Raw genomic sequence first — 21,014 nt, forward strand, 5'->3', positions numbered from 1 at the left:
TCTACTTAAATGCCGTAATATTGTGTAACAAAAACAAATTAATATTGAACCTAATTTATTCAATAAGAGTAAACCTGTTTTAAAATTTGCAATTGTTTTATTTAACAAGATTTACATCAAAACGAGTATATGTTCATCAAATTGGCTGCATCAGAAATGAGCTCTCTGTTGTGCCGACACGCGTGGAATGTTCATGACAATTCGGAGCATGCTCATGCAACAAATGGCGGAAACATTTTCGCGAGTATTTTGTGCCGACGCGTGTTAAATATTCAAGACATGTAGTCCGTACATGGTGTATTGTCATGTTTACGGTATTGTGAATAAGGGACATCTGGCGTACATGATACAAATACGATTCTTTCAACAGCTTTGCAACGTCGTAATGTAATGAACTAAAATGGATGATATTGATATTGACTGGCGTTTAAACATTTACTGTTTTTGTAAACGTTTTTTAGCAAAACACGAAACGCGACCGTTAAAACATTTAAACGTGACAGCCTTACCAGTGGGCAGGGCAGTTTTCCTTATTTGGCTATAGAGAAACCTTGTATACTCTCTAGAAGTCACAATTTATGCCCAATCATCATGAAAGTAGGTCAAACATTTGTTTTCTTGATATCTTGGGCAAGTTCGAAAATGGTCTTGATCGGTGAAAAAACATGGCTGCCAGTGGGCGGTGCATTTTTATGTCCCCCACTATAGTAGTGGGGGACATATTGTTTTTGCCCTGTCTGTTGGTCTGTTGGTTGGTTTGCGCCAACTTAAACATTTGCAATAACTTTTGCAATATTGAAGATAGGAACTTGATATTTGGCATGCATATGTATCTCATGGAGCTGCACATTTTGAGTGGTGAAAGGTCAAGGTCATCCTTCAAGGTCAAAGGTCAAATATGGGTCAAAATCGCTCATTTAATGTACACTTTTGCAGTATTTCAATATTCAAGATAGCAACTTGATATTTGGCATGCATGTGTATCTCATGGAGCTGCACAATTTGAGTGGTGAAAGGTCAAGGTCATCTTTCAAGGTCAGATGTCAAATATATGTGGCCAAAATCGCTCATTTTATGAGTTCTTTTGCAATATTGAAGATAACAACTTGATATTTGGCATGCATGTGTATCTCATAGAGCTGCACATTTGAGTGGTGAAAGGTCAAGGTCATCCTTCAAGGTCAGAGGTCAAATATATGTGGCCCAAATCGCTAATTTTATGAATACTTTTGCAATATTGAAGATAGCAACTTGATATTTGGCATGCATGTGTATCTCATGGAGCTGCACACTTTTTAGTGGTGAAAGGTCAAGGTCACCCTTCAAGGTCAAATATATGTGTCAAAATTGCTCATGTAATGTCACTTCTGCAATATTGAAGCTAGCAATTCAAGGGTCAAGGTCAAGGTCATCCTACAAGGTCAAACGTCATATAGGGGGACATTGTGTTTCACAAACACATCTTGTTATCTGAGGGGGCAGTTTTCTTATATTTATATAGTAAAAAAGCTTGTGAACACTCTAGAAGTCACATTTTTTGCCCAATCATCATGAACCTTGGTGAAAAGATTGGTTTTATATATATCTCAGATAAGTTTGCAAATGGTCCCGATCGGTAAAAAAACATGGCCGCCAGGGAGGTGGGGCAGTTTTCCTTATGTGACTAGAGAGAAACCTTATGATCGAACTTTTTAAAGTCGCTTTTTTTGCCTAATCATCGTGAAACTTTTAAAGTTCTTAATATTTTTTCATGAAACTTGAAAATGGATAGATGGCAATATGGACATTATGCACATCATTTCATTTCGTTCCGACGTAAAAAAAAATCTGGTTGCTATGGCAACAAATAGACTAGAAATACTGCTGAAAATGGTGGTTTTCTGGATCCTGCAATAACTTAAAGTTCTTAATATTTTTTCATAAAACTTGAAACATGGATTGATGGCAATATGGACATTATGCATGTCATTTCATTGTGTTCCTAAATAAAAAATTTTGGTTGCTATTGCAACAAATATATATAAAAAAAATCTGGAATTTTTAACAATAATGGAACCAGTAGGGGACTTTTATTGCTTGACAATAGTCTTGTTAACACATAGAATGACAAAGCGCATCATCGGGGAGCATCCATCAGTTTCACTGATATTCTTGTTTCAAATTGTATTCTGCTTGGAAAAGCCTTTGATGTACAAAAATCATTTTCCTTTATTACACAAACTAACCAGCAGGTAATTGCATTACAAAATTTTTAAGCAATCAATATATAATCAATCAAATCTCCAATGTACACACCACATATTTTCTCATGTGGGGGAATGACGTCATCATTGACACATGTGTCTAATGAGGTTCTTCAAGAGCCAGGGGCATAGTAGTAAACTTATTGTTAAGCAATTAGACAATGTCAAATATTCAGATCAACATCACAAGAAAAAAAGAAATAGAATAATAAAGATCGTCCATTTATCAAATACAAATATTTAAATGTGTTCATTTGTTCAGATAGCTAAACATACTTAACAAAACTGGTCAGTCCAACAAACATATTGATTTATTTAGTTTAAGAATAAGAAAAACTCCAAATGCCACTCAAATACTACTCATTTCAGCTGAAGAAGATTGGAGACAGTGTGTCCAGTGTGGCTGAGTATTTGATGACCCAGCGCACGCCATTCATCAAGAAACTAGTTCGAAAGGTAAACCATTCACTGATTAAACAATATATCACAGCACACCATTTGTCAAGAAACAAGTCGGAAAGGTAAACCATTCATAATTGAGACTGATTATACAAGATTTTTTCAAGGGCACCCCATTCGTCAAAAAACAAGTTCAGAAGGAACGCCATTCAAAATTGTTACTGATTAAACTAGATTTGTGCCAGAGCACACCATTCATCAAGAAACAAGTTCGAAAGGTATCGAACCATTCAGAATTGAAACTAATTAAACAAGATTTGTGCCTATTGAGTTGAAGATTTGTGCCAATTGGGTTTGACTATACACATCATATTGTTACATGAATTGTTCCTGTTCCTGCTCATAACCTTATTAAGGTGTGTACAAATTTATTGTTTTGTTTTGATTTAGTACATGTTCAGTACACACAGACTTGTCAGAGGAATTGCTGCTTTTGGCATAAAACATTTAAATGTGTGTAAACCAAACTACATGATTTTGTGTATAAAATTATGCAAATTTCATTATCCTAGGAAAAAAAAGCATAAGTAATTTTCCTTCATTATCTTTTGATAACAACATGATTATAAAGGTTGCAAAATTTGACATATACCAGCGTCAGTGGTATTCATCATGTCTGTGTCATACTCTATTTGTAACTGGTTACATGTTAGGACATGCAATTTTGGGGGGTTATATTGTTATATTGTCCTCTCTGTGTATAACTCTATTTGCTACTTCTGTTATTAGCATATTTAATGTCGGGGGTAATGTGTCTCTTCTGTGTCAAACTCTATTTGCTACTTGCTGTCAATTATTCAAAAGATTGATAGCACATACATGAAACACCTGTATTGCACCGAACAATAGATAATCACACTTAAACTGTCAATTTTCCAAGTTATGGTTTGTCTCTAATCGATTAAAATTGAGCAATCATACAATCAGCTCATTGGACGCAGCCATATTTGAATGTCAAGACAACGCTCTTGAGACCAAAATGGAAGGTTGCAGAAAAAGCAGGAGCAAAGCATATTTAATGTTGTGGGTAATGTGACACTTCTCTGGCAAGCTGTATTTGCAACAGGTTACATTTTATCACATGCACCATCAGGGGTATTTGTTATTTTCTGTCTATGTCTAGATCTACAGGTTTGCATGCAATACTCTAGCTTGTCGTTCAACCAAATAAACTCTCAATGTTACAGTTGCTACTCTTCATCTGTGGAACAAAAGAGAAGTACCAAGAGTTGCAGGACCTGCACTCCATTGAGCTGAACCTGCGGAGTGTTACCAGCCAGTGCCAGAAGAGTTGGCTGTCAGCTGGAGATGTGGCCCCCACAGCGTTCTTCTCCCGTATGACTCTGCTGGTCCTGGTATGTGATCTCATTGTTAACTCTTTACCACTTATATGCGCATTTTGACACCCTTAGATACTGATGAGCACGTTTGATAGATTTTTGACCAAGTTAAAGCCTTGGACTGAACAATTTTCTCTGAAATAGCTGCTGTGTGGCTTCAAAGTGCACAAGGGGGCATTTGTTTTTCACAAACACAGCTTTTGTTTCATTTCCCACTTTAATTTTGGGGGATAAAAAATAATGTATGTATAGCGGGTCTTTGACTTTTCATTTACCAATACCATCATGTGAATGAAACGCATGTATGTTTATACCTGTAAAATACAGAATGTTGTTTCATGACAATCTCTACAAGATGTACACTCATATCTGCCCCAAAATAGAACTGAACCATTAACTGAAGATTATTGTTAAGATTTTCAATGCCTTGTCAGACACACTTACCTCCATCCATTACTAATCAAGTATACGTGTACATTACCTGTATATGAAAACCGGGCAGCAAGCTTTCAGCATCAGAGCCCTGCCTTTTCAAAGATCTAAGGACTAATTTATTACAACTTAATTTAAGCTCCTATCAAATGTTCATTTATAATGGATATGATCCCAAAATAAATTATCTAAGTAGAGTGGTTCCTCTGTGCCTGCAGTTTCAAATAAATGTACACCTGTGCCCCAATTTGGGGCTAAATTTCCAATTATTTGTTTATGTTTGTTTTATCTCTGAAGTAATGTAGACATTAACGTAGGACACATTAAATTTAGAAAAAAATCAAACCTATTGCCACCTGTGGGTCTTAACATAAATGATAAGGCTTTTCTTGAGGGCTTTAAACGGCTGTCGAAACTTTATTCTTGAATTTTCAGTTCAGGAACACCCATTTGCCTGAATTATCATTATATACTGGTTTTTCCTCTTGAGCTATGTAGAAATGAATATAATATTATGACGCATTCAACTAAGAATACAATCAAAGCCATTGCCAACTGTGGGTTTAGGCCCGTTTGCCTTAACAAAATCCTTTCAAAATTCCTGACCATATTTGGTTGATTTGAGGGAAATAAATAGATTCAATGAAATAAATTTATCATTTTGGTTGGTACCAATAAATTATTATCCGTAAAAATTATATTTGTACATGTAACTTAAATTTCTGGGAAGATGTTCAGTATGAAAGGATCCAGGTTTTCAAAATCTAGAGACAGATGATCTTTATTGAACACTAACCTTACTTAGGTCAGTTTGTAAAACAAGATTTCAGGACATCAAAAGGCATATTTAGCTCATCTATTTTTTGAAAGAAAAAAAGAGCTATTGTCATCACCTTGGCGTCGGCGTCTGGTTAAGTTTTGCGTTTAGGTCAACTTTTCTCAGAAAGTATCAATGCTATTGCATTCAAACGTGGTATACTTACTTACTATCATAAGGGGACTGGGCAGGCAAAGTAAGATAACTCTGGTGTGCATTTTGACAGAATTATGTGCCCTTTTTATACTTAGAAAATTGAAATTTTGGTTAACTTTTGTGTTTAGGTCCATTTTTTTCCTTAAGTATCAAAGCTATTGCTTTCATACTTGCAACACTTACAAACTATCATAAGGGGACTGTGCAGGCAAAGTAATGTAACTCTGACTGGCATTTTGACAGAATTATGTGCCCTTTTTATACTTGAAAAATTGAAAATTTGGTTAAGTTTTGTGTTTAGGTCCACTTTATTATGCCCCCCTTTGAAGAAGAGGGGGTATATTGCTTTGCTCATGTCGGTCGGTAGGTCGGTCCGTCCGTCCGTCCACCAGGTGGTTGTCAGACGATAACTCAAGAACGCTTGGGCCTAGGATCATGAAACTTCATAGGTACATTGATCATGTCTTGCAGATGACCCCTATTGATTTTCAGGTCACTAGGTCAAAGGTCACGGTGACCCGAATTAGTAAAATGGTTTCCGGATGATAACTCAAGAACGCATATGCCTAGGATAATGAAACTTCATGGGTAGATTGATCATGACTCGCAGATGACCCCTATAGATTTTGAGGTCACTAGGTCAAAGGTCAAGGTCACGGTGACCCGAAATAGTAAAATGATTTTTGGATGATAATTCAAGAACGCATATGCCTAGGATCATGAAATTTTATATGTAGATTGATCATGACTCGCAGATGACCCCTATTGATTTTGAGGTCACTAGGTCAAAGGTCAAGGTCACGGTGACCCAAAATAGTAAAATGGTTTCCGGATGATAACTCAAGAACGCATATGCCTAGGATCATGAAACTTCATAGGTAGATTGATCATGACTTGCAGATGACCCCTATTGATTTTGAGGTCACAAGGTCAAAAGTCAAGGTCACGGTGACCGGAAATAGTAAAATGATTTTCGGATGATAACTCAAGAACGCTTTTGCCTTGGATCATGACACTTCATAGGTACATTGATTGTGACTTGCAGATGACCCTTATTGATTTTCAGGTCACTAGGTCAAAGGTCACAGTGACAAAAGTGGTATTCACACAATGGCTGCCAGTACAACGCACAGCCCATATGGGGGGCATGCATGTTTTACACACAGCCCTTGTTCCTACAGTATCAAAGCTATTGCTTTCATACTTGCAACACTTATTAACTATCATAATTATTATGTAACTCTGACTGGCATTTGGACGGAATTATGGGCCCTTTATACTTAGAAAATTGAAAATTTGGTCAAGTTTTGTGTTTTGGTCCACTTTACCCCTAAAGTATCATAGATATTGCTTTCATACTTGGAACACTCGCAAACTATCATAAGGGTAAAGTAAAAGGACAAGTTGCATAACTCTGGTTGTCATTTTGTACGGAATTATGGCCCTTTTTTGACTTAGTAACTTTGAATATATGGTTAAATTTTGTGTTTCGATCCACTTTACTTCTAAAGTATCAAGGCTATTGCTTTCAAACTTCAAATACTTTCATGCTATCAAAGGTTACTGTACCTGGCAAGTTGAATTTTACCTTGACCTTTGAATGACCTTGACTCTCAAGGTCAAATTATCAAATTTTGCTAAAATTGCCATAACTTCTTTATTTATGATTAGATTTGATTGATTCTTTGACAAAACTACTCTTACCTGACTTACCACAATAGACTCCACCCCCGAATCCCCCCCCCCCCCTATTTTTTTTTAAAAATCATCTCACAAATGACCACCACACCCTCACACTATAACCCCCCCACCCACCCCCCCAATCCCCCCCCCCCCCCAATTTTTATGCTCCCCTTCGAAGAAGAGGGGGTATATTGCTTTGCTCATGTCGGTCTGTTGGTCGGTCTGTCGGTCCGTCCACCAGGTGGTTGTCAGACGATAACTCAAGAACGCTTGGGCCTAGGATCATGAAACTTCATAGGTACATTGATCGTGACTCACAGATGACCCCTATTGATTTTCAGGTCACTAGGTCAAAGGTCAAGGTTAGTGACAAAAAACGTATTCACACAATGGCTGCCACTACAACGGACAGCCAATATGGGGGGCATGCATGTTTTACAAACAGCCCTTGTTTATATATATTTTTAATCTAAATGTTCAAACACAAAGGATAATAATTATTAGAGTAATAAGTGTACTTTTGGAAGTTCCCTTAACCTGGTATGGTAAGCAATGTTGAAAGAACATGCAACAAATGATAACCAAATGGAAACCATTTAATGTTAGAAGCAAAACATGTGTCATTACTGCCTCCCTACAAGGTTAAAGTCACCTTTACGGGTCAAATATAAAATATGTCCTGGTCTGTAACTAAATCAATTATCAGGAAGTTTTGAAATACAGTCCAACCTGTCAATAAAGACCACTCAAGGGATTTGGTCGTTGTGGTCTTTGTTCACAGGTGGTCTTTATTCGCAGGGTCGATCGAAACTTTGCAAAATATGCTAGTAGTTTTTTAATAGGTACCTTATCTATGTATGTGCTCTATTTTTTAAATGTTTGAATACTTATGCATGTATAATGAAACAAAGGATTGAAAACACAGTTTTGTTTTACATTTGTATATATATTACATATTGTATTTCTATTTCCCCTATGTTTTATTATCTATTTAATTTATCATATACTGTATACATAACTATTGACATACATGTAAACGTACATGTACATGCGTCAACAAACCACTTATGAACTAAGTCATTCACTGACGCGAATTCCGAATCACGCTTAGGGCGTTTACTTTCACAGTTGACGTTCTCCTTGAATTCGTCCATAATCTCATGTTTACGTTTTAAAATGCTCTGAATTTGAGTTTTTCCTACATCAAGATCACTAGCCACTCGTCTACAACTGTTTCCTTTACCTAACAGACTAATGACCTTAACGCGTTCTTCCAACGTCAATAACTTGCGCTTGGAAGACTATAATCGTCTTATCACGGAAAAATTTAAGAAGAGAATGACTATCAAAATGTTTGTCTTTAATAGACATCGTAAACGATATAAAACCGTTAATTTCCTTAATGAGTTTATGAAAGCCCAAAATTTGTCTTTGATATATTTTCGGCAATAAGTACATTAATCGCGAGTCACCTAAATACAAAGGCAATTTTTTACACTTTTGACAAAATGTCAAATGCATAAAAGAAGCAGGCGACTACCAATTAGCAATGCATGTTAAATAAACAAACAACTGCTATCGAGTGCAATAAACTGTCACTTGCCAATATCTCCATAGCGACAGACGAGTCCACTGGTAAGATGTGTATCACGTGACTACGCAGCGTCCTGGCGGCCATTTTGTTTTTTGAAAGTTGCTAAATCGTTGATTTTTATGATTGCAGTGGTCGTTGTAAGCTATCAAAATGGAGATTTGGGAATGTAAAAGGGTGGTCGTTGGTCTTTGTTCACAGGTGGGCTTTATTCGCAGGTTCAATATATAGTGAAATCGTTTGGGAGGAAATCAGTGTGGTTGTTATTGACTGTTGGTCACTATTAACAGGCGGTCGCTCGGGCAGGTTGGACTGTAGCTTGTCACATATAATGTCACCATCTAATGATGGCTTTTTATGCACATCTTTTTTGATCGCTTTAAGGTCAAAGTTATACTTATTGCTTGCATGGCAAAATTCAACTATGGTCATAATACAAATTGTCCAGACTTGTATTTTATGAACATTTATTAAACATTAGGCAGTTTTAAAATATCTTGCTACAAATGAATACAGTATTAAGCAACAACTGCGCCCCGAGCTTAAAGGTCAAGGTTACACCTTTAGCTCACATGCCAAATATGACAATCAAATGTCAAATATGGTCAAAATTTTGAATGTCTGTGCTGTGACATCATTATCAGGCAATTTAACGATAACTTGCAGCAAATCATAAAGGCTTTTTATGTCCCCCACTATAGTAGTGGGGGACATATTGTTTTTGCCCTATCTGTTGGTTGGTTGATTGGTTTGCGCAAACTTTTACATTTTGCAATAACTTTTGCTATATTGAAGATAGCAACTTCATATTTGGCATTTATGTGTATCTCATGAAGCTGCACATTTTGAGTGGTGAAAGGTCAAGGTCATCCTACAAGGTATGAGGTCATATATATGTGGCAAAAATCACTCATTTTATGAATACTTTTGCAATATTGAAGATAGCAACTTGATATTTGGCATGCATGTGTATCTCATGGAGCTGCACATTTTAAGTGGTGAAAGGTCAAGGTCATCCTTCAAGGTCAGAGGTCAAATATATGTGGCCCAAATCGCTTATTTTATGAAAACTTTTGCAATATTGAAGAAGCAACTTGATATTTGGCATGCATGTGTATCTCATGGAGCTGCACATTTTGAGTTGTGAAAGGTCAAGGTCATCCTTCAAGGTCAGAGGTCAAATATATGTGGCCCAAATCACTTATTTTATGAATACTTTTGCAATATTGAAGATAGCAACTTGATATTTGGCATGCACGTTTATCTCATGGAGCTGCACATTTTGAGTGGTGAAAGGTCAAGGTCATCCTTCAAGGTCAAATATATGGGTCAAAATTGCTCATGTAATGTCACTTCTGCAATATTGAAGCTAGCAGTTTTATATTTGAAATGCGTGTGTATCTCAAGGAGCTGCACATTTTGAGAGGTGAAAGGTCAAGGTCATCCTTCAAGGTCAAACGTCATAGGGGGACATTGTGTTTCACAAACACATCTTGTTTTTTTTTTAACGGTTAAAAAACACAAAAAGTTATTTTTATTATTTTATGTTTGAAATACCGTCCAACCATCGCACCCAAGAATCCCCCCCCCCCCATCCCCCTCCCCACCCCACCCCCCTGAATCCCCCCTAATTTTTTATTTTTATTTTTTTTAAGATCATCTCACAAATGACCACCACACCCTCACACTATACCCCCCCCACCCCACCGCCCCAATATTTTTTATTTTTTTGAAACGGTTATAAAACACAAATATGTGTTTTTATTATTATTTTTTATTATTTTATGTTTGAAATACCGTCCAGCCATCGCATCCAAGAATCCCCCCCCCCCCCCAACCCACCCACCCCCGACCTACCTCCCCACCCCCCTTCTCTGGAATTTTTTTTTTGCATTTTTTTTCCGCTTTTTTGGAAGATAATGTAATAAATGTCCACACCCCACACATACACCCCTCTTCACTCCACCCCTCCCTCCTTTGTGATTGAAAATGAGAGTCCCTTCACCTTTAAAATGAAAAAAGATGAGTGGTTTGCACCCGCAAGGCGTTGCTCTTGTTCATTAATTGCATCCATTATTCTGGATTTATCTTGTAGATCGAGCATTTGAAGGTGTGTTCAGACAGCGCATCCAGCCGGCCAATCCACTGGCAGAAATATTGTCTTGAGCATCAAGGTGAGTTAAGCATTTTTTGTTATCTTCTATTGCTTTTTTAGCTCACCTGTCAAGAAGTGACATGGTGAGCTTATGTGACCGTGTGATGTCCGTTGTGCGTGTGCGCGTGCGTGCCTCCATCAACAATTTGTTTGTGTAGACAGTAAAGGTCACAGTTTTCATCCAATCTTTATGAAATTTGGTCAGAATGTTTATCTTGTTGAAATCTGGGTTGGGATTGTACTTGGGTCATCTGGGGTCAAAAACTAGGTCACTAGGTCAAAAACTGGGTCACTAGGTCAAATAATAGAAATACCGTCAACAATTTGTTTGTGTAGACAGTAGAGGTCACAGTTTGCATCAAATCTTTATGAAATTTGGTCAGAATGTTTATCTTGATGAAATCTGGGTTGGGATTGTATTTGGGTCATCTGGGGTCAAAATCTAGGTCACTAGGTAAAAAACTAGGTCACTAGGTCAAATAGAAAAACCTTGTGTAGACAATAGAGGTTGCAGTTTTCATCCAATCTTAATGAAATTTGGTCAGACTGTTTATCTTGATGAAATCTGGGTTGGGATTGTATGTGGGTGATCTGGGGTCAAAAACTAGGTCACTAGGTCAAATAATAGAAAAACCTTGTGTAGACAATAGAGGTCACAGTTTTCATCCAATCTTTATGAAATTTGGTCAGAATGTTTGTCTTGATGAACTCTTGGTTGGGATTGTATTTGGGTCATCTGGGGTCAAAAACTAGGTCACTAGGTCAAATAATAGAAAAACCTTGTGTAGACAATAGAGGTCACAGTTTTCATCCAATCCTTATAAAATTTGATCAAATTGTTTATCTTGATGAAATCTGGGTTGGGATTGTATTTGGGTGATCTGGGATCAAAAACTAGGTCAATAGGTCAAATAATAGAAAAACCTTGTGTAGACAATAGAGGTCACAGTTTTCATCCATTCTTTATGAAATTTGGTCAGAATGTTTATCTTGATAAAATCTGGATTGGGATTGTATTTGGGTCATCTGGGGTCAGAAACTAGGTCACTAGGTCAAATCATAGAAAACCCTTGTGTAGACAATAGAGGTCACAGTTTTCATCAGATCTTAATAAAATATTGTCAGAATGTTTGTCTTGTTAAAATCTGTGTTGAGATTGAATTTGGGTCATCTAGGTTCAAAAACTAGGTCACTAGGTCAAATTAAAAAAACGACTTGTAGACAGTAGAGGTCACAGTTTTCATCCTATCTTTATGAAATTCGGCCAGAAATGTTAATCTTGATGAAATCTGGGTTGGGATTGTATATGGGTCATCTGTAGTCAAAAACTAGGTCACTAGGTCAGATCATAGAAAAACCTTGTGTAGACAATAGAGGTCAAAGTTTTCATCTGATCTTAATGAAGTATGATCAGAATGTTATCTTGATAATATCTGATTTTGGATCGTATATGGGTCATTTGGGGTCAAAAATTAGGTCACCGGGCCAATTCTAGTAAAACCTTGTGTAGATGAAAGAGTTCACAGTTTTCATCACGTTTTGATGACATTTTGTCAGAATGTATTAATCAATGAAATCTTTCTTGGGATTGTATATGGGTCTGATAGAATTTAAGTTGATGTAGCAAGGTTAGTCAGGTGAGCGATTCAGGGCCATCATGGCCCTCTTGTTTCTTATTTCTATTTCTCCTGTATTACCTTTTAATTCATTTTTGTTTTACTAAACGATTACTTTTTGTCTATGACATATTAATGGTGCTTCATTCATTTATATCCCTAACAATGCCACGTTAATGTAATATGTTTGATTTCTCAAATCCTGATATTTAATGTCAACAAAATGAAATAAATCCTGGGTCAACAATACAAAAGTAATACCCTCCATCTTGGGTCCACGGTTGCCCACAAGGTTACGGTACACTATCAACCTTCAAGAATGCAATGCTTTGTCTCTGTAATGTTGTTTCTCCTGTCAGAGGTGTTGTTGTTGTTGTATCTTGTCAGCCTCAAAGAATGCAATACTAAAACGCATTTCTTTCTTCTCTCAGAGGTGTTGTTGTTCCTGGTGAGGTCCAATATCTCTCTGTACAAGGGGTAGGCCCCTTCACTGCTCCAGCTGCTTCAGTGTGCCCTGTGTGGGGCCCCAGGGTTCAGGGCCAACAATGCCCAACAGGAGGCGCCCACCGCCCCCAGCAAAAGACAGGCGAAAGTCAAGGACCCTGGTCAGGGTGAGTGATAGAGATGATATTTGAGCAGCGCTGTGGGAAAACGGGGCTTATTACTTTCGTGTTAGGTCCATGAGTAATATATTTTTAAGCCACTTTCTGTGAAAATTAGACTACATGCATGTACGTTTAGTGTTTTATCAGATTAGACTGTGCAGTCTGCCTAGGCTTAATGGTGACGACACTGTCAGATTTTATGGGATTTTCCTTTAAAAGGAAGTCTCGTCTTAACAAAAGTTCTTTCTTAGATTGTGTCGACAGCACAGGCTAATCTGGGACAACACTTTTTGCACATTAATACAGCCCAGTTTTCACAGAGATAGGCGCATTTGTTTTTATATCCCCACAAACGAAGTTTTTGGGGGTATATAGGAGTGAGCTTGTCTGTTGGTCTGTCTGTCTTTATTAAGTGTCCGCTCTCTAGTTTAAGTTGTTTTCATCCGATCTTCACCAAAATTGGTCTGATGTTGTATCTAGATCTAGGTCTAGGTCTAGTTCGAATATGGGTCATGCCAGGTCAAAACATAGGTCAAAGGTCACTTAGTGCGTTTTAAACTTTGAGTATGGTGTCCGCTCTGTAATTGTCCCCTACCGGTTTCATCGGAGGGGACCTATGGTTTGCGCTGTGTCTGTCATTCAGTCAGTCAGTCAGTCACACTTTTCTGGATCCTGCGATAACTTAAAGTTCTTAATATATTTTCATGAAACTTAAAACATGGATAAAGGGCAATATGGGCATTATGCACGTCATTTCATTTTGTTCCTACGTCAAAAATTCTGGTTGCTATGGAAACAAATAGACTAGAAATACTGCTGAAAATGGGGATTTTCTGGATCCTGATATAACTTTAAAATTTCTTAATATTTTTTCATGAAACTTGAAATATGGATAGCTGGCAATATGGGCATTATGCATGTCACTTTGTTCCTACGTCAAAAATTATGGTTGCTATGGCAACAAATATAATAAAAAAATCTGACAATGGTGGAATTTCTGACAATGGTCTGAAATATTTATATGAACGTTCTTCGAACAGACCTGTTTTAGTTGTTTTTTTACATAACAAGTTATAGTAAAGAGCAATATAAAACACTAGTACATTCAAAGTGATGATCAAGATGGTGACGTCTGGTCCGAATCAGGTATTTTTCGCTGTTGTTTACCCTTCGTTACTTTTGTTTACTAGTAATTTTTAAATTCTGTTCAATCTCCAGCCGTATCAGAAATAAAGTGATATGATGCTGTCCCGCCTGTCCAGTAATCTTGCTCAGTTAAGAGTCAATTGGTTTAAAAACATGTTCTTATATTAATTGACAACATAATATCTAAATTTATTATGAAAATAAGAAGTTCATGTGCTTATTAACACAAAAATTTCTGATTAAATCAGTGAAGAACTGTCCGATTTGATTTCAAAACAAACATAACTCACCTCATTTTAAAACTATCACAGTGTAATCTTGCGCACTTGGTGTAATGACATCATTTAGGCAAAATTTTAGACATATGGTGTCCAATTGGGGACAAAAATCAATCCAGAAACTTATTTTAATAATCAGTTTGTAAAACCATTTTAATTTAATGTGGATTTCTAGTGCAGTTTTGATGATGATGGTGGTGGCCATCTGTTGACTGTAGCAAAACAATAAAAAAATTAAATGATTGATTTCTAGCGTGAAAAAAATGTTTTTGCATTACAGGTTAATTTTACCCCTAATCATGCTTCGATAGTTTTAATACAGAAAATATCAAAACTGGGCAATTGCGCATGCGGAGATCATATCAAATGTGGTTTGACAGAATGGCAGGAAATGATGACAATGTTGTCTGATGTGATTTTCAATGGCCAAAAATACCATAACTGATTGGATATTGTGCAATGGAATGCTAAATTACACGTCAAATTTATGAATTCTTAACATAAATTATGAAAACGCTAAAGACTGCAGGGAACTTGTAATTCATTTCGAATTTATCGTAAGTAGGTCAGTGTTAACAAAACATGTACAATGTATAGGGGTGACGCAACCGGTGTTAAAATGTAATGATCGAATTTTATTTTGCATGGAATATGTACCTTTTAAATCTGTTAATTCTTAAAAATGTGAAATGCCAACTTTCATCAAAAAAGCAAACCATTCTTCATCGCAACCGCCGAGTGCGCAAGATTACCGGACAGGCAAGATTAGCGAATCAACTGTACGCGTTTATTTGCGATTAATACTCTGTTTTCCATTTACTTTACTTCGATAGATTTTTAAACTTTAAAATAAAACGGATTAGAACGGCTTTTTTTGCTGGTGATGTAACAAACTCCAAGCATGATTCTTAAAATCACTGCTCTCGCTTAGAAAATTCAAAGAGAGTGAAGTCAAGATATAACAGCAATATTAATCGCAAATGAACGCGTATCACTTTCTTTCTGATACGGCTGGAGATTGAACAGAATGTCAAAAAAAAACACGAAACAAGAGGGCCTGAAAGGCCCAAAGTCGCTCACCTGAGATAAAAAGAAATGACCTGTTCTTTGCAGCCCAAAATATCAATGGAACAAATGTTCTAACCAAGTTTCATGAAGAATGAACAACAAATGGCCCCTTGGCGGCCATGTTTTTTTAACAGACCTGAACCATTTTTGAACTCTTCCAATATATGTCCAAATTTCATGAAGATTGGGCAAAAAATGTGTCTTCTAGACTGTTTACGTTTTCACTATATACATATAAAGAAAACTGCCCCACTCCCTGGTGGCCATGTTTTTTCACTGATAACGACCATTTTCAAACTCGTCCAAGACATCCACATAACTAATGTTTTGACAAAATTTCATAATGATTAGGCAAAAAATGTGACTTCTAGTGTTCACAAGCTTTTTTACCATATAAATATAAGGAAAAAGACCTCCCCCTGGCGGCCATGTTTTTTTACCATTGCAAACCATTATCGAACTCAACTGTCGTATCCAAGTGTGGTAGTGCGGTCTCCTTCGCTTTCGCAAATGAACTGGTCACAGGACGGTTCAAGTTATGTATGTTTGTGAGCACTTATGTAATGCGGAAATATTTATTTCACGAACGCTTATTTCCGGTCAGGATGACACCACTGACTGGTTGTAATTCAATTAACTTAAGGCGTCCAGCCAGAGACGCCTGAATACACTCAAAGAATCTATTTATAAGTGAAAACCAAAGCAGCTTTAAAGAAAATAACTAACTTTTATTCCAAGAACTTCGAAAATGAAGAACAATGACAGAGAATTAAGAAAAGGTACATGCCAAGTCTAAGGAATCTAAGTATCGTTACAAAAATTAACAACATTCAGCAAATACCTTAATGAATGTAAAAAGAAGTTCACAATCTACATGAAATAACTGATATAAATTTTAGTTACTGTAAGTCTAGAAAGTGCTTCAAAAATCTAGTTTACAAAATAGGTCTAACTTAATCTAAAGAACAATTTTTATGGAGATTAGGAAACTTCAGTAAATCAAATGTAAAAATAAGAAGAATTTACTAAAGTTATTGAAATAGAATAGAGTCTTTCTAATTTAGAAAATACCAAATAAAAATAATCTAAATAAGAATAATTTAGAAAATAATGCCAGAATGTCTTGATGCTGGTGTTAAAATAATTTAGAGTTTAATTATTTCAAAATTCCAACCCTTTTCAAGAGCTGTTACATTTTCAAGAAAGCATCAAGGTGATTAAATCAGCCAAAACAGCTTATATTATACAGTTCAGAAGAGACCACTGGCAGAGTAGTATATTTTCCCTCAGAATAGTCCATTTATCAATGATCAATATCTTCCCAAATTCCAGAAACGAACTAAATAGATTACTGAAACAGGTTAAACAAGGGAGATAAATACTGCAAAAGCATGTATATGTTGTCTTTCTTTTAGATATCTCTTAGTTGATAGGCTTATCATAAGTGCTAATGGCTGAAACAGTTATGTTAATTATGAAAAGTCTGTGTTATGAAAAATTACATAATACAGTTAATTCTACATAATAATGACATAATAAAAACAAACTTTACTACACAGGAAACAAATGTTCTGACCAAATTTCATGAAGATTGGGCAAACTATAGAGTGTTAACAAGATTTTACTATAGCCATATAAGGAAAAACTTGATAGTTTTGAAACAGATATCACAATATGAATAGGCGCTACCCGGAGTGTGTTTTTTTTTAACCAATCTCCCATGAGAGTCTCTTTCATGGAGCCATTCCCATTGAGCATTGTTTTTCACACCACTTTCAAGTTCTTTTGTGTTGTACCCCGGAGGCAAATACATGATTTGATCGTGTTGTTTTTGGTTTCGCAAGTAAATTTATTTTGACTTGTCCGCCGTATTTTTTTCAAGAGATAAGACCGTTTTGTTACGTCAATTTCGTTTTGTTACGTAGATTTCCATTGGTTGACCGATTTAAGAAAACCAATCAAAACGCTTTTTTGAAAACCGAGTCAGATTCCCGATTAACTTCAAGTAATTCCGTGCAGTAAACCATTTTGTAATTTATAACTTCCATATCCACAACATATACACAATCCCTGAGTAAACATATCTATACGACCTAAATAACCTACATTCACTAATTCCCTAAATATTGTACAAGTTGAGAACGAGGTTGTGACGTCACAACTGGCAATACAACCTGGTTTGTCATGTGACTACTATTTCATAGACAAAGGAATCGTAAATTATCGGCAGATTTCGCCAGAATATTCTAATAAGGTGATGTCATGCGTGGAGGGTCTGTTGGCTTGCATCTGTACCCTATTCCTTTTGCGGGCGACATGTTATTTCGGCTCAAAGCCGTTACTGTTTTGATATTAAATCCGTAATATATGAAAGTGTTGTTCCAGATTAGCCTAAGAAGTTTACACAGGCTAAGGGACGACTTTTTCCCTCTTCTTTATAACAATCCAGTTAAGGCAGAGGCTAATCTTTGAGGACACTTCTCTGTCCACACAGGTTAATCTTGGATGACACTTAAGCCACATGCATCAATGCTCAATTCTATTGCTTACACTGGAGGACGTGGCTGCTGCCAATAGAGGCAGGAGGCCGCCACAAGAAGTGATGAGGTTATCAGCCAGCTGGGAGATCATGTGAGTCACATTCACCACGTAGATGTTGTTCTCACTCGCATTCACAAAGTCTATCACCGGCTTAATTGTGTGGCTGAAAGGGAAGAGATATTCTGTTCTAGTAAAAGTTTTGATCTGATGAGGAACATTTTCATACAAAACAATAATGCAATATAACATAGCGTTTTTTTTTAAATAGAAAATCAATGTATCTATGAAGTTTCATTATCCTAGGCCTTATTATTCTTGATTTATCACCAGGAAACAATTTTATTGTTTCGAGTCACTGTGACCTTTACCTTTGACATAGTGACCTGAAAATCAATAGGGGTCATCTGCCAGTCATAATCAATGTACTTATAAAATTTCATGATCCTAGGCGTAAGCATTCTTGAGTTATCATTCGGAAACCATTTTAGATATTGCAAAACTTTAACAAAGTTTTGGACAAACACAATTTATGAATCACTGTGACCTTGACCTTTGACCTAGTGACCTGAAAATCAATAGGGGTCATCTGCCAGTCTTGATCAATGTACCTATGAAGTTTCATGATCCAGTATGGTTCAAACAGAAATCTCAAACCTAAATTCAAGCACTTTTCAAGGCCAAATTTTCATTTTCAAGGCCGAGAACTGTATGTTAGTTTCCTTTAAAAAATGCATTTTCCATTTGCTTGGATTTTTCTTTCTTTTTAAGCTTTCATCAAAACACACCAAGTATGGTCCACTTATAGAACTATCAAGTAAAGTTTTGAAATGTTCAGCTAGCCCCAAAATGGCCACATATGCTTTCTTTGCTATGGTACTGTCATGGAATATAACCTGAAATAACTTAGTAATGTTTTTTTGGAATTGAAGGATTGATGTGTGCAAACAGTATGCAATACCCACAATACTTCCGCTTTCAACATATCATTTTTTGTTACAAATTTATATATGGATGTCTGCGAGTTTGATACTGCTGCTGATGGTTGCAAAGGTCCTGGATTTGAATATCTTCTATCTGAACACTCTATGTGGCTGTGTCTTCCTGGCTCAACACAGATGGGCTGTTGTTGTTTATGTCTGTTTTAGATTTAACAGTTTTAACAATAGTACCTTCCTGTTTCACAAAAAAACATCCCAGGAACCCTGTTTGCTTCTCAATTTCATGTTTTTTTTGTGGGTTTCCCCTTTCTTGTGGCTTTTCAAAGCGCATTCCCCCATTCCCCCGCTTGAGAGGAGAGAGAAGGCAGAAACAGGGAGAAGAGTGTAAGACAAGACGGAACTATGGTAGAACCAACCATTTGGCCCGCTTGGGAGGGGATAGAAGGCAGAAACAGGGAGAAGAGTGTAAGACAAGACGGACCTATGGTAGAACCAACCATCTGGCCCGCTTGGGGGGGAGAGAAGGCGGAATCAGGGAGAAGAGTGTAAGACAAGACATACCTATGGTAGAACCAACCATCTGGCCCGCTTGGGAGGGGAGAGAAGGCGGAAGCAGGGAGAAGAGTGTAAGACAAGACATACCTATGGTAGAACCAACCATCTGGCCCGCTTGGGAGGGGAGAGAAGGCGGAAGCAGGGAGAAGAGTGTAAGACAAGAGGGACCTATGGTAGAACCCACCATCTGGCCCGCTTTAAAGGAGAAAGAAGGCTGAAACAGGGAGAAGAGTGTAAGACAAGACAGACCTATGGTAGAACAAACCATCTGGCCCGCTTGGGAGGGGAGTGAAGGCCGAAGCAAGGATGAGAGTAAGACTAGACAGACTGACGGTAGAACCAACCATCTGGCCCGACAAGGAGGGGAGAGAAGGCGTAAGTAATAATAAGGCGAGTGAAGACGGAAGTGAGGATAAGGGAAGTGGTTTGTGGTGGGCAGGAAGGCGCTGAACATGGACAGGCATGTTCTCCACATGTGTTGCTAACCTGGCTGTGGTCCTTCATTAGATACAGGATTAGACTCTCTGCTGAGCCCTGAAACAGCACTGGAGCGCTGAAACAGCAAAAACATGCATATCACACTGGAGCCATGAAACAGCAAAAACATGCATATCACACTGGAGCCATGAAACAGCAAAGACATGCATATCACACTGGAGCCCTGAAACAGCAAGGTCAGGACATGCATATCACACTGGAGCCCTTAAACAGCAAGGACATGCATATCACACTGGAGCCCTGAACCAGCAAGGACATGCATATCACACTAGGGAATATCAGTCAAATAAAGTTATGTTTGTTGAACATAGTTGTAGCAAGTGAATGTAGCACGAATGCAAATTAAACAAGGGCTGTTTGTAAAACATGCATGCCCCCCCATATGGGCTGTCTGTTGTAGTGGCAGCAATTGTGTGAATACGTTTTTTGTCACTGTGATCTTGACCATCGATGTAGTGACCTGAAAATCAATAGGGGTCATTTGCCAGTCATGATCAATGTACCTATGAAGTTTCATGATCCTAGGCCTAATTATTCTTGAGTTATCACCAGGAAACCATTTTACTGTTTGGAGTCACTGTGACCTTGACCTTTGTCCTGAAAATAAATAGGGGTCATTTGCGGGTCATGATCAATGTACCTATGAAATTTTGTGATACTAGGCGTAAGCATTCTTGAGTTATTATCCAGAAACCATTTTACTATTTCGAGACATTGACCTTTGACCTAGTAACCTGAAAATCAAAAGGGGTTATTTTCCAGTCATGATCAATATACCTATGAAGTTACATGTACCCAGGAATGGGTACCCAGGAATGTAACCACCGTGGTTTAAAACGACAATTCCCCATCGCTGCGTTTTCACACACGAAAATTGATCACAATGAAGAACC

General features: G+C 37.3%; 2 protein-coding genes across 3 annotated transcripts in view; one reads left to right on the plus strand and one right to left on the minus strand.

Annotated features, from left to right (window-relative positions):
* LOC127865074 (E3 ubiquitin-protein ligase UBR4-like) overlaps positions 1-13,100 on the plus strand; it is a 171,075-nt gene extending 157,975 nt beyond the window's left edge. For both annotated transcript variants that reach the window (XM_052404952.1, XM_052404951.1), the window contains exons 7-10: positions 2,613-2,699; positions 3,890-4,057; positions 10,817-10,895; positions 12,924-13,100. In XM_052404952.1, the coding sequence (XP_052260912.1) occupies positions 2,613-2,699; positions 3,890-4,057; positions 10,817-10,895; positions 12,924-12,973 (384 nt within the window). In that variant the 3' untranslated portion in view covers positions 12,974-13,100. The remainder of the gene's footprint in view (positions 1-2,612; positions 2,700-3,889; positions 4,058-10,816; positions 10,896-12,923) is intronic.
* LOC127871123 (uncharacterized) overlaps positions 1-21,014 on the minus strand; it is a 138,274-nt gene that overhangs the window by 99,921 nt on the left and 17,339 nt on the right. The window contains exons 5-6 of the mRNA XM_052413858.1: positions 20,110-20,176; positions 17,764-18,293 (exon numbers count right to left, since the gene is read on the minus strand). Of these exons, the coding sequence (XP_052269818.1) occupies positions 18,282-18,293; positions 20,110-20,176 (79 nt within the window). The 3' untranslated portion in view covers positions 17,764-18,281. The remainder of the gene's footprint in view (positions 1-17,763; positions 18,294-20,109; positions 20,177-21,014) is intronic.

The sequence above is a fragment of the Dreissena polymorpha genome, chromosome 1 (genome assembly GCF_020536995.1).
Source record: "Dreissena polymorpha isolate Duluth1 chromosome 1, UMN_Dpol_1.0, whole genome shotgun sequence".
Classification (NCBI taxonomy): Eukaryota; Metazoa; Mollusca; class Bivalvia; order Myida; family Dreissenidae; genus Dreissena; species Dreissena polymorpha.